The 14,324-nt window shown below is 46.8% G+C and overlaps 1 protein-coding gene across 1 annotated transcript in view; it reads left to right on the top strand.

Annotated features, from left to right (window-relative positions):
* Positions 1-14,324, top strand: part of JH06_0260 (hypothetical protein) — a gene marked incomplete at both ends in the record, with an annotated part of 40,608 nt that overhangs the window by 15,277 nt on the left and 11,007 nt on the right. The window contains one exon of the mRNA XM_014674076.1: positions 27-14,304. Coding sequence (XP_014529562.1) covers positions 27-14,304 — 14,278 coding nt within the window. The remainder of the gene's footprint in view (positions 1-26; positions 14,305-14,324) is intronic.

A 14,324-nucleotide genomic window follows, 5' to 3' on the forward strand; every position in this document is an offset into this window, starting at 1 on the left:
CCATAGAGAAGTCAGGTAATGTCGAGTTCAAGTTTGAACATGGTTATGATGATGAGTTGACAGTGTGTTATACTTATGCCAATGAGGTGGCTATGCCTGTTGGAACAGTGCTGCATCTGTATTCAGTACACTTCGATCCCGCCACATGGAGACCATTCTACGGTCTTGCTTATCATGTGACAGGCGTGGATATTTACACTCCTTATGAAGAGAGTGTGAGAGTTATATGGATTTCTCGTAATGATACATGTGATAGTATACAGGGAAGAGATGGAGATAACCTGAGTTCGATGGAGGAGGTTACGTTCACACAAGAGGGCGAATTGGTGGCTTGTGTTTCCTTCCGTAAGAATAATGGTGTAGCAAGCTATGAAAGTGTTTCTTACACTGATCATCATGTAGTCATGTACAACAAGGTGAGTGTATCAATTGAGGCGGATAGGCGTCTGGTGGCCAATAAGCAGTTCGTGATGACATTGGTGTCGTCACAGTACAACCTTATTGACAAGGTGTGGTGGCGCAATAGTGCTGGTGAAACGACAGAGAAGCGGTCTCTGTTTGATGGAAAGGCTCCATTTGTGATTCCATCTGCTGGTGAGTGGTGGGTAGTCGTGCAGTATGTGGGTGAGATTCCTGCTGACTACGAGAACGATGAAACCATGACACGCAAGGTGTCGACAGTGACCATGCTGGATGTATTGTACTGGATTAAGGGTTTGAACATCACTACATCGGAAGCTATCAAGACAACCAATCTGGAGGTGCGTGGTGAGTATCTGGAGAATGGCGATTTGCTTGCGTTGAGTCCTTGTGACCAGCCATGTGAGTCTTCTGATCTGGCTCCCTTCACTTACTCTGTCAGTGGCACTGCAACGAATGTTATGACCACAGAATCTGTGAGGACCGATAATCTGCAAGAAGAGAACTGTGTGTGTTTCCGTTTCGGTGAGAACAACTGGATGAAGTATGAGAATCTGAAGTTGTACATTCCTAAAGAGGATACGGTGATTAGCAAGGCAACCAAGGCTTACATGCTTCCTAGTTCCTCTCTGTATCGTCGTCTGGATGATAATAGCGTGCTTACACGTGTGGATGTGGAGTTGATGGGTCATGTGCAATTACTGCACAACAGTAATGCCTTTATCGTCCGTACTTCTGAGGAGTGTTCTGCAGAGACTGCTGTTGATAAGGAAATAAGCGTAGAGACCATGATGGATCAGTACGGTTCTGCTCATGTGTCTATGAACTATGAGATTGTGGGCGAGCCTGAGACTACATACAAGCTGTGTTATAAGGTCGGTGATCGTTCGGTGGTAACTGTACCTGTGGAGGTAGCGTACAAGAAGATCTCGGCTTCGAATGTGACCGTCCTTCGTGGTGCTCCTTTCACTTTCACCATAGATTCTGATTCGATTGGTTTTTCAGATGGTGATGAGGCGTTCTGGTCATTGGGTACCGACTGCAATAGTCCTATTACAGAGACGGCTTCTCTGAGCGGTGGTGTCTTCAGCTGGAGTGGTGTGTCTGATTTCGTAATGGAGAATGGACATCTGTGTCTGAAGTTTGTGGACACCTCAATCTTCGCTCCTATAAGCAATGTACTTCTGGAAGTCGTGGGTACAGAGGATAAGTCGATGGATTTGGTGGTTGATGTTACGCAGCCTCGTGTCGAGTCGTTAGCAATTCATGGAACTGTGGAGTGGATGCAGACGGTGAACTACGATGGTGATCACTCGGAGCCTCTAGATACGATTCTGTGTGCTGATGGCCAATGTACCTTCCCTGTGAAGGAGGCTTATCGTAGTGATTCAATCTCACGCTTGGGTCTGATGATTAAGTTCCATGAGCTTCCGGAGCCTTCGTTCATCCCTCAAGTGGAGATTACACTTCGTCACCACCCTGTTGTTCTGACTACCAAGATGTATCACGGTAAGGAGCATATTCTGGAGTTGGAGTCGAGTGTGTTCCGTGAGTCAGAGACTATAACCATTATGCACGATGGTCAGAAGGTGTATTCAGATCTTGTTTTGGACCATCTGTATGAGAATAAGGCTCGTGCCACTGTGGTTCTGTCGGCAGGTCCTGGAGAATACTATGTGATTTACAACTACGAGTCTGTATACTGTGATGATTTGATCGACGTGCAGATTGATACAATTGATGTGATCCTGGTGAATAGTGTCGAGTCTACAATTGTGTCGGAGTATCAGGAGACGACCTTCCGTCTGGACACTTCGGCACTTATTCCTTCCTATGAATCAGATCGTGTGTTATTGTGTAATATGGGTTGTGCTTGCGAGACAATTTATGCTACAGGTGAGATCTACAGTGAGAATCAGATTGGTGTTGTGATCCCTGCCTACTTCACGAAACTACAGTTGACTACAACTCCTGTGTACAGCCAATTGGCTGTATGCTACAGGATGGGTCAGTCATTGCCTGTGGACACGGGCTTGGTGATGACAGTTCTGAAGATCAATTCATTCGAATTGTCTGAGGTGCCTGAGGGCGTAAGGATTGAGAATGTGCCTATTATTGGTTCGGGTGTGGGCTATGGAGACAAGTTACTTATGGTGCCGGATTCGAGCTGTGCTGGTATCGAGTCTATCGAGGCTACGGTGGTGTACACGAATAAGTATGTTGCTCGTCTGTTCGAGGCTCCTATGCTTCCTGCAACTTGTCAGTCGGCCACACTCAACGTGTTCTACGTGCCAACGAGCACAGGTGAGCCTATTGATCTTCACCAGACTATTACGGTTATGCGTGTGATGATGACTGCTTCAGTGGAGTCTGGATACAACTTGTTCGGCAAGGTAGAAATGACCTTCAACGTGCAGGGTACAACAAATCTCCAGGAAATGATATTCTTCTTCAAGTATGCTGATGAATCGGATACAACGGCTTATCGATGCTTGACACGTCCTGAGAAGACCAACAGTACTGTGCCCATTACTTGCACTTTCGTGTCGGTGCCAACTTCAGGTGTGATGCGTATGATGTTCCGATTCGTAAGTGTGAGCAACTCGGAGTCAGTGTGGATGGATATTGATCGACCTGTAACAGGTGGAGATGTGTACATTGCTGATTTCCCTGCTGAGTCTCGTACAGGTGTGCAATTTGAGAAGGTGAATCCTTTCTATTCCAAGGACCTTGCTGCTGTGGATATCAACTTTGTGAATGAAAAAGATGTGACGGTTGCTACCTACACCAGTTCAATCAACGAGCTTGAATTTATTCGTCCTGTTGAAGAGACGGAGGTGAAGGCTCTGGCTACGTATGGTGTCTTCCATGGACCTTTGACCGGTGTTACTGTGCATGTCTGTGGTCTGAAGGCGATGAATACAACAGTTCCTTCCATTCTAACCACTGTGGAGACAGTATTCTCGCTGACTATGGTGTATGATGATGATGATACCCTTGCTAATATTACACGAGTTGGTTTCTCGACCTCTACGGACTGTACAACAGTGTTGTATGCGAATAAAGCCGACTCGACAGTGGCCGTGACCTTCGAAGAGAGTTACAGTCGTCTGTACGTGTGTGTGGATTACGGAACTGGTTTCGGTTATTCATTGCTGCCTTATATCACGGTTCTTGAGTTCCGCAATGCAATCACTGTGGTGGCAAAGGAGGAGACCCGTGTGAATTATCAGTACTTGACTGTTTCTCCTAGTGAGAGCTGTGAGTTGACTCAGTTAACGGATATAACAGTGAACAATGGATGTGATTGGGTGTCATCAATTTTCGTGGGTGATGCTGCTCTGGTGATTGATGGTAAGCAGTCTACTTCGTTGGTGTTTGGTGCGAATATTGATTACAACCCTGAGTGTAACCGTCCTATTGATGGTAAGAATCAGTGGATGGTGTTCGACTTCGGTACCTGTTACCATGTGAAGGGTGTGGAGATGTATTTGTTGGGTATTGAGACGGATCCTCGCTTTGTGGTCCTGGAGAGTAGTGATGTGTTAAGTGCAGAGGATGAAGCTTGGAGTCTGGCTGCAACCGTGGAAATTGTGAACACACGTGCTGGTTGGTACTCTCTGGGTAACTTTGCTGTATCTGGTCGTTACCTGCGTATGCGTTTCGTTGATAGCACATCTCCTTTCATTATTATAAGTGAGGTACGTTTCACAGGTGTTGCTTGTAATGACGCTTCGGCTGATATTCATGTAAAGTGGGTGAAGTATGGTACGGGAGCTCTGGACTGCAGTGATCCTGGATATGACTACATAATTAAGGATTGCACTCGTACTGGTATTGTGAATATTAGTGAGGTGGGAGAGTATGGTCTGTGCCGGTATGATGAGGACTGGTCTCCTGTATACAACTTCAATATGACTGTGGTAGGTATTGATGCTGTGAGCAATGCTCATAATCTGCCTGTGGGTGCAGTACGTACTGTGACATTGAGTGGTTTTGGTATTCAGGATGGTGATAAGATCACTTTCGTGTCTGAGTCTGCTGACTGCTCGAGTGTAGCAAGCTCAAGTGAAAACGTATTCACGGTTACGAATCAGACTGCTGAGATGACCTTCAATGCGGTTCCTGGTATGTACAAGTTCTGTTATCAGTTCCTTGGAATGCCGTTCAAGAGCACTCTGGTGGAGTCCTTCTCTCTGGTCGCTCCAGGTTCTATCGAGCTGAGTACAAGTGAGTTGATCAATCGCAACCTGAACACGATCGTGGTAACTGGAAATGGTGTGTCTGAGAATGATATGATTGCTTTTACAGCTGGTTTGTGCTCAGAGGCTACTCCTATACCAATCACACGTATTCATAATGAGTATGGTATTCAGATGATGGTATTCCCTGAGACGGGTATGGGTATCCATGTGTGTTACAAGTATGGCGGTCTGGAGTGGATGATGCTGACTACGACTGTGAATATTCGTGAGGTATACAGTCTGGACGTGGACAAGTTGCCTTTGGATCTGGTGGCGAAACTGACGTTGTCTGGAGTGGGTCTGACAACTGAGGATAAGCTGTGTTTGATGAACAGTGAGTCAGTGTGTTCATACTGCGAACAAGAGATCTTTGCTGGTCGTGTGTTCTCTGTACAGGGTGAGACGACCTTGTTCTCTATGGTGCATATGACTTCCCAGGTTACTGTGCGCATGTGTTACAAGTACGCTTCTTATCAGAACTTCGTAGCTATTGGTGATGTAGTGATGACAGTGGTGCCACCTGCATTGAACTCTATTTTACCTACTCGTATTGTGGGTAATGTGGCGAATACCATTTCGTTCACAGGTGATTTCATGGGTGGTGAGATTCTGAGTGGCAATGTGGAGGCTGTGTTGACCACGTCGGATGTAAACTGTTACATTGATCGTGTGACTCTGGCTAATGGTGATGTTGTGTTCCCTCTAGTGGCCTTGGAGGATGGTTACGGAGCAACCCTGTCATTCGTGATGGAGGAGCTTCCTCCTCTCCATATATGTCTGCGTTATCCTAGTCGTGAGAATTTTGAGATGCAGTCAGCGACTCTGGATGTAGTGATGGTGCATGATATGGAACCTAGCTACGTGCCTCTGAATACCTATGCAATTATGTTTGTGTCGACTTATTGTTCTCGTCCTACGGATAATGTTAAGTTCGTGCCTGTGGATGCTTCTTGCGATGCTGCTTATCCTGAGTACTTGGTGGGTAACCAGCATATTGCCAACGTGTTATTCACGGATGCTAGTATTGAGAGATACGTGTTGTGCTACCGTCCTGAGGGAGAGATCTACACGAAGTTGGAGGCATTTGCGATTACAGTGCGTGATCAGCGTAACATTATCGATTTCGCATCGATCCTGGAGCACTTCTCTGTAGTGGGCGAGACTGAGACATATGAGATTGAAGAGGATAACATTGTGGATGGTGATCGTATGATGTGGTCGTTAGATGGATGTGTGACTGCGGCTCCTGGTACTACGGAGAAGATGATTGAGAATAGAACATTCACAATGGCTTATTCTACGGTGTTTATGGGTGCCTCTCTCTGTATGAAATTCGTGGGTACTCGCAATTGGGCTGAATACACCAATCAGAAGATGTCCGTGTTGTCTGTGTTCAATGTCCAGCCTCGTGTGTTCAGTCGAGGTGTGGCTACCTCTGCTCAGATTGATGGTTTCGGAGTGAATGAAGAAGCTTATGGTTATCTGGGTGTTACTTGTGATGGTACTGCTGATGATATGTTTACGGAAGAGTTCAACGGAACTTCTACGACGGTGACTGTGACTCGTGCACAAGCGAACCTGATTCTGTGTATGAGATTCCGTTCATATGCTCATTTCTACTCCTTCAGTAATATCACGTTCCTGGCTCGCGGTGTGGAGCAGGTGACGCTGCTAGAGACGAATCCTCGTGCTGGTTCTGCGAAGTTGAGTCTTGCAGGTCCTGGTTTGGGCTATGATACTTGCGGATTCTCTGAGGATCTGACTGCTTCTTCGAGCTTCCTGACCTCGGGTATTGAATCGATTGCCTTGTCGAAGACTTATCCTGAGAATGCAGAGGCTTATGTGTTGTTCGACGGTAATTCTCGTACGGCTCTGTCATTCAATACGAATGAGAATGGAACAATAGACATCTACTTGTCTGGACCTTATGTGTTCACTCGTGTGGATGTGTACGCTGGTTCGGGACCTGCTGCTCCAAAGGATATTCAGGTGTATGCTGTGCATAATGAGGCCTTGGAGTTGTTGGCTTCATGGACGAAGCCGAACGAGATTGGTTGGAGTGAATCTCCTTCATTCAGCATGCAGGCCACTCATTTCCGTATCGTGTTCGCTAACAGCTATGATGATTCATTCAATTATATCCGTATAAGTCAGATTCGTCTGCATGGATTTGCTCCTGTGGTTAACGGTGCTGTGACGATTGTGACTGATGATGATTGCAGCAATGTGAAGGCTACGACACTGGTATCATTGTGTGAACCCATTGCTGTTGTGGTTCCTGGTCATGGTGTTGGTTACAGTGTCTGCTTCGACTTTGGTGAAGGCGTTTCTCGTCTGGTGCCGAATAGTCACTTCGATTTGTACCAGGCTACTGGTATTGCGTTCACTTCAGGTGATGCTTCCTCGATCGTGGCTGGTACGACGAAGGACTTGCAGATTCTCGGAGCGATTCCTGCATTTACTCAGGTTCGTTTCGTAGTTGCAGAGGCTGACGATACGTTGGAGACTCTTGAGAGTAAGTGTAACGATGCATCCGTCACTTTGATGACTGTGGATGTGGTGGATTCTGTGGCTATGAATGTAACTTTCACAGAGGGTGTGGAGAAGATGTATGTGTGCTACAATTTCCCTGAATCGACCCTGTATCGTCGTCTGGAGGAGAGAGATGAGGGTTGGTCTGTACTGGATGCATCCTTCATGGTCAAGTCGTTGAATGAGGTGACTCCTTCCTTCTTGGTTGCTGGTGTGCAGAGCACAGTGACTTTCACAGGTATTGGCCTGGAAGGTACTTCAGTGGGTCTTGCTAAGGGTGAGTGTTCGGAAGTATCGTACACTCCGATTGTTAATGGAAAGGCAGATCTGGCCCCGGCTCTGGGTATGACAGGCGAGTTGAATGTGTGTATGCTGTTCCCTAACGAGCAGCCTATGGCTCAGAAGACAGTGGCGATTGCCTCAGTGAATTCTCAGGCTCTGACCAACATTGTTAACGTGCCTCATCGTGTGACCATCTCGGGTCAATATGTGGCTGCTGGTGATCGTGTTGGAGTGATGGTAGATGGTGTGTGTGATATGAGTCAGGGTGGATTGTTGGATGAGAACCTCTCGTTCTTGCTACAGTTGAACTACCTGGGTCGCTGGACACTTTGCTACAAGTTCATGGGTTACCGCACGCCTATTCCTGTGAACATCACGGTGAATGTGGTTGTGGAGACTCTAAACTTCTATCCTGCCTTTGTAGTGAGTGGAGCGAGCAACTACTTGGAAGTATTGATTCCTGCATTCAATGAGGAGGATACAGTGACACTGAATGGTGAAGAAGGTGTGTCGTCAGTCGTGAATGGTACAAAGTTTGTGTCGTTCAGTACTATGGAGTTCACGAACTCGACAGTGACGATGGTCTACAATCATACTTATGCTGGTGAGATTTCAATGACTCTTCCTGTGTACACAGTTGCTTTGAACAAGAAGGGATCGTACTTCAATCAGGCTGAGGTGGTTTCTGTGTCTGGTACTGGTTCTGAGTCCATTAATGCTATTGGTTTCGCTACGGATGAGTGTACTCGTTCAATGGAATTGTACCCTGTGACTTCCAAGGAGTCGATCGTGAATGTGACATCCATGGGTGAGTACCACGTGTGTGTGTCTTACGTCAATGCTCCTGCTCTCATCTTCGTATCTACTGTTACTTTCAAGGTAGTGGGTATCGATACCTATAGTATTCCTGTATGGGTTGCTGAACTACCTCTGCCTACAACGATCCATCATCTTGGTGTGGAGAAGGTGATGGTGTCGGGTGTGGGTCTGTCGAGCAAGGATGTGTTGTATCTGACGACATCGGATTGTTCGAATCCTGAATATAACCTTGTGGATACTGTTTATGAGTCTGCTGGTACAGAGCGTGTGAGCTTCTCGGATGAGTTGGTGTTTAACGCGACACAGAATACTATGTATACTGTGTGTTACTACTTCGATGAGCTGAATACTGTGTATCTCACATCTCTTACAATGACGGTGTATCCTATGGTGTTCCCTGTGACGTTGGTACCTACGAATCCTGTGATTCTGGGTGCTGCTGAGACGACCTCTTTGAATGTCACTCTGAATCGCTATGTGGAGGTGACTGCAGGCGATAAGGTCTATGTGGGCGATGCGGAATGTACTTATGAGAACCAATTGATGGAGGAGGTGAGCAATGAGATGGTATTCACTGTGCATGCTTTGACTGGACTTCAGTCCATCTGCTATGCTTATGGTGGTAATGTGAATCTGGTGGCTCAGTTGGATACGTTCACTGTAAGTAAGTATTCGGGTCTGTCGACAACAAAGTTCGCTGTTGGTGTGACAACACGTGTTGTGGTTGGTGTGATTAATGCTGCTGAGGGCGATCTGGTGGCGATTGCAAATGCAGATGGTAACTATGTGGCTGAGTTTGCCATGAAGGTGGATGAGGAGACTTGGTTCGAGTTCAGTTACAGTGAGTCTGGTGAGTACATGGTATATTACAAGTACGCTCATAGTACGGAGTGGTTCCCGACTTCGGAAGTTGTGACAGTGGCGGAGGTGAAAACTGTGTATCCTGTGGATCTAGTGATGGGAGAGACTCATCTTTTCGAGTTCGTTGGTTATGCATTGAGTGAAGAGGATCGCTACATGATCTCTTCGAATGATCAGTGTGATGGTGCTTCAGAGGAGGGTCTGTTAAGATCGGAGCCAATGACATTCTCGAATGCTGGTAACTTCTCTCTGTGTTACTACTACGCTGATGTGGGTGCTACAGTCGTGGAGATGATTACTGTTCATGCTATCACGTACAGCGGTACTTCGGAGTTTGTGAATGGAGTGACTGAGTTTGTGATCATTGATGGTCTGACAGATGAAGATACAGTGCGTTATGTCCGTGGCATGGATTGTGAGGAGAGTATAATTGTGGAGCAGGAGTATGTGGAAGGAGGAATGAATGTGACTCTGTTTGCATCATTTGCTCCAATTTCTGTGTGCTACCTCTTGGCCTCTCGTAAGGATTACTACAGAGATGTGACTGTACGTTCTTCAGGTGTGGAGTATGTGTCTTCTTCTGTGTGGTTGAGTGATGTGATTACCCTTCCTGATACTTTCGTATTCCATTCTACCTTCTTGGCTGTGGGTGATGAAGTGTCCTTTGTTATGGACGACGAAGAGGTGAAGGCTCATGTGACGAATGTGTCTGTGAATGGTGCTACCATTTCGTCGGTGATGTTCACCAAGACTGGTGAGTATTCTGTGGAGTTCCTCTTCAAGGCTATTAACAAACGATACACGAGTTCGTTCACTGTGACAGTATTGAATTCTGCTGTGGATATGGTTGGATTCAAGAGTGTGCGTCGTATCAATCCGATGACTGGTATCCCTGTTCCCTTCCCTGTTGCCTTCTTGGGTGTGTTCGATCTGGTACCTGTGACTGTGAAGTATGTGTCAGAGAGTTGTGAGGAATCTGCCATACCTAGTACAGAGTTGTCTCTCTATGAACAGGGTCAGGAAGCATCCTTCTCGTTCCCTTCGGCTTCTGAATATCATTTCTGTGTGAAGTATGGTGAGGATGCTTGGAAGGAAATGGAGAGTTACAAGCTCACCTTCATGACACTGGAGCCAAATAGCATTGTGGCGAATGTGGACGTTGCAACAACCTTCCAGTTGACTGGACAGGGTATTCAGGATGGTGATCTGATCCGCTGGACAGAGGACTCATGTAAGAATGCTGCTGTAATATCTGTGGTGCAGGACAGTGCTACTACTGTGACAGTGCCTTCGAATATTGAGGGAAGCCGTCTGTATCTGTGCTATAAGATCCAAGGCGATAGTGAGTATATGTTGTTCACGGACAACGTGGTGAATATTCGTGGAGGTTTTGTCGTATCTCCTTCGATTACTTTTGAGGGTGTGGAGACCATAGTAACAGTGGAGGCTCGTAGCTGGAACTACACAGATATTATCAAGTTTGTACCTGAGGAAGAGAGCTGTGAGGCTGAGGGCTTCGAGTACAGTTTCGTTGAGGAGACCACAACTGTGACAGTGAACTTCTCTACACCGGGTGTGTACAAGATGTGTTATCAGTACGCTGATGTTATCATGGAGGTGCCTCAGTACACGATGACTGTCCATAGTCTGTCTATTGAGAGCACGGTGGTTCTGGTTGAGGAAGTGAAGCAGGCTGTGAAATTGGAGTTTTTGAACACGGGAGTGGAGGTGACTGAGGAGAAGGAACTGCCTTCAGATCAGTTGGTCATTGATCGTGAGCAGTCTTCAGAGGCTACTCGTGGTGATGTGAGTTCGATAACAGATGGCAAGGACTACACGTATGCTGGATTCTCTGTTGCTAAGGATGTGACACTGGTGTATACGCTAGCAAAGCCTGTGGCTCTGAGTGCTGTGGATCTGTTGTCGGTGAGTGGAACTCGTTCGGTGAAGAAGGTTAGCTTCTACACGTCTGTGCACACAGTGACTGGACCTTGGAAGCTGTGGAATCAGTTGGAGCTTGAGGAAGAGCCTAAAGAGAAGGTATCACTGAATGGCTCGTACACGGTGGCTCGGTACGTGAAGGTGGTGGTGAACGCGAACTTTGGAGCCAAGTCTACGATCATTCATGATCTCCGCTTCCACTATGTGTCCGAGTCAGGTGAGTCTAAGGTACGATTCGTGGATCCTTCGATCATGAGTGCCATGGAGTGCGAGAGTAAGGGTGGATCTCAGATTGCCGAAGTGTTCGATTATGCTAACGAGGCTATCATTGAAACTGATAATGTGGAGAATGATTTTGTGTTGTGTGCTCATATGAACGGAATGTGGGTTGTGTTCCGTCAAGTCCGTGCTCAGATGAAGTCAGTGACAGATGTGTCCCCGGTTGCCTTTATCACTGGAAGCGAGTATGAGTTGACTCTTACTGGTTCCAACTTGAGTGCTGATGATTCTGTGTTCTTCACTGCTGATTCTTGTGAGTCTACGGATGTATTTGATGGCGAGCGTATTTCGGATACGAAGGTAATGGTGACGATGTCGTCGAGCATCGGTAATCCTCTTTATCTGTGCTACAGACTTGTGAGTAATATGACTGTGAAGGTGGATATTCCTTTGACTATCTTCGAGACGAGCTTCTCAGTGAACTCCTCTCTGGAGGTGTTCCCTGGATCAACTGTGACGGTTTCGGGTGGTGCCATCTCAACTAGAGATAGTGTGAAGATTGTGGCTGCAGATGCAGAGTGTTCTGGAGAGGCTGTGGCTACATATCCTGTCCAACAGACGGAGAAGATGTTCATTCAGTTGGACAAGACTTTGCCTGCGGTTGAGGCACAGTACAAGATGTGCTACTTGTTTAATGGCGAGGTGATTAGTCAGAATGAGTATTTGATGAATGTGTACAGGTTGACAATGGAGAATAGTCTGTTCCGTGGTATCAATACTAAGCTGAGTGTACAGACGGGTATGGATCTGAAGAATGCTTCTCTGGTACTTCGTGATGCAGATACAGAATTGACAGTGCCTGTGCAGCATGTTTCGAGCAATGAATACTTTGTCCAGGTGACTCTGCCTATGACAATGGGTAATTCGCTGACGGTGTCTGTCCAGAAGGGTGAGGAGATCATCTTGACGGATGTAGTGCTGACAGTACAGACTCCTGTTGTGACTTCGGTGACTCCTAGCGTTGCTTATCTGGGCGATGAGACTACCTTCAACTTTGTTGGATCAGGTCTGGGTGTTGGTGAGGCTGCAGATCGTGTAATCTTCACAACGGATTCGTGCGAGAGTGGAGTGGTTGCAAACCATACTCTTGTCGAGAATAGTGCGACTGTCCTGTTCACAGAAGCTATGTTGGAGGTCCACATATGTGTGTCTTTTAGCGATGGAGCTTTCATCCTGCTGGAGGAACCTTCGGTGACGGTCCGTGGAGTGTCTGCGTTGAATCCTACGTCGGCGGTAATCGGTCAAGAAGTGGCGATTGCCTTCACGGGTGTGGGCATTGCTGATGGTGATAACGTGGCGTTTGTTGCTCCTGGTGACAGTTGCAATGAGGCTATTGTGGAGAGTGTTGTGGAGAATGGAGAGGTTGTGGTAACCTTCACCGGAGTGTCGAACACGATGGAGATGTGCTACTCTTTCCAGGAGTCTTCTGCAGGTCTGATTAAGCAGCCAGTGGAGTTAATGTTGACTGAAAACTCTTCGATTCCTGAGGTAGATACTGAAGAACCGATATCCTTGTTGGCATTTGTGAACGTGGAGCAGAATCTATACTTCCCTAACTTGGAAGTGGGCAGTCGTGTCTCCTGGACGGAGGGATTGGATTGTGAGAAGATGGTTATAGAACCTCAACGTGTGAATAACGACAACAAGGTTACGGTGGAGTTCACCAAGGGTGCTAGCGATATGAAACTGTGTGTGTCCACGAATGGTGTGGACTTTGACTTGAAGCCTAATGTGACTATGACTGTGGTGGAGGTGGAGTCGGTGGTAAGTGAGTTAGTGATGGGTCTGCAGGAGGAGGTGACGATTCCGGGAACTGGCCTGGATCTGGCTACGGAGGCTTTCTTCATTGCTGTGGCGGGTCGTCGTCTGGATGCTGCTGTGTCTTGCGTTGGTGGCGAGCGTGTGTCAACAATTGCTAAGGTGCAGGATGGTTTGATTAGCGTAACTATCACGAAGCCTGTGGATCGTGCTCAGTTGTGTCTGGTGTTCCCTGATCACATGGCTATGGCGTTCCTTCCTACGATGTCTGTGGTGTACATGGATGAGATGCCTCACATTTCGGTTCCTAATATGCAACCTTCAACCCAGATCCTACCTCTTCATAACATTCCTGTGTTTGGTGACTTCGAGGAGCTGAGCAAGAATGAGGAGTTGTGTAGTAAGTTGATCGTTGAGACAATGTGTGAGTCGGACTCGGATTTGAAGGATCTCTTCTTGAATAATACTTTCAATAACGTGACGTTAGTACGTAATGGAGCTGATTCTCTGTCTCTGACACTACGCTTCCCTGAGGTTATGGAGGTGGATCGTGTGGAGATGACGGCAATGAGCAATGAGACTTCTCCTAAATCATTTACGGTAAGTGCTATCAATGCTGCTGGTGAAAAGGAGTTTATTGATTCGAAGGAGTTGGATAATCTCGAGTTCTTGGATCCTTACTATGACGTGTCTTTGACAACGCCATTCGTTACGGACGTAATTGAGTTCACGTTCGAGTCTTTCGATGAGGAGAATCTGCAGGTGACCTTGAGTTCTATTGATGTCTTCTTGCGTCCTATACAGAAGCAGGTGGTGTCATTTGTGAGTGTCTCAGAGTCGCGTCGTTTGGAGGATATAGAAAGTGTATGTGAGGATGGTACCAAGGTGATTCCTCCTACCTATCTGTTTGGTGCGGATACTGCGATGGGTAATAATCGTCTGGAGTTTGTGGCTAAGATCCCTGTGGACTTGGCAGTGATGTGTTACAAGTTCGGTTCGAAGCCATGGAAGGTGTATAATGATGTGACTCTGTCTGTGGGTAACATCGAGTACTTCAACACGACATCTGAGTTGATTGTGGTCGGTAAGCCAGTTGATGTGGCATTGACTGGAACGGGTATTCGCAATGGTGATGAGATGTTCTTCGTGAGTGCTTCAGCGACTGAGTGTAGTGAAGATAAGGCCATT

The sequence above is a fragment of the Blastocystis sp. subtype 4 genome (genome assembly GCF_000743755.1).
Source record: "Blastocystis sp. subtype 4 strain WR1 chromosome Unknown seqid_0018, whole genome shotgun sequence".
Classification (NCBI taxonomy): domain Eukaryota; class Bigyra; order Opalinata; family Blastocystidae; genus Blastocystis; species Blastocystis sp. subtype 4.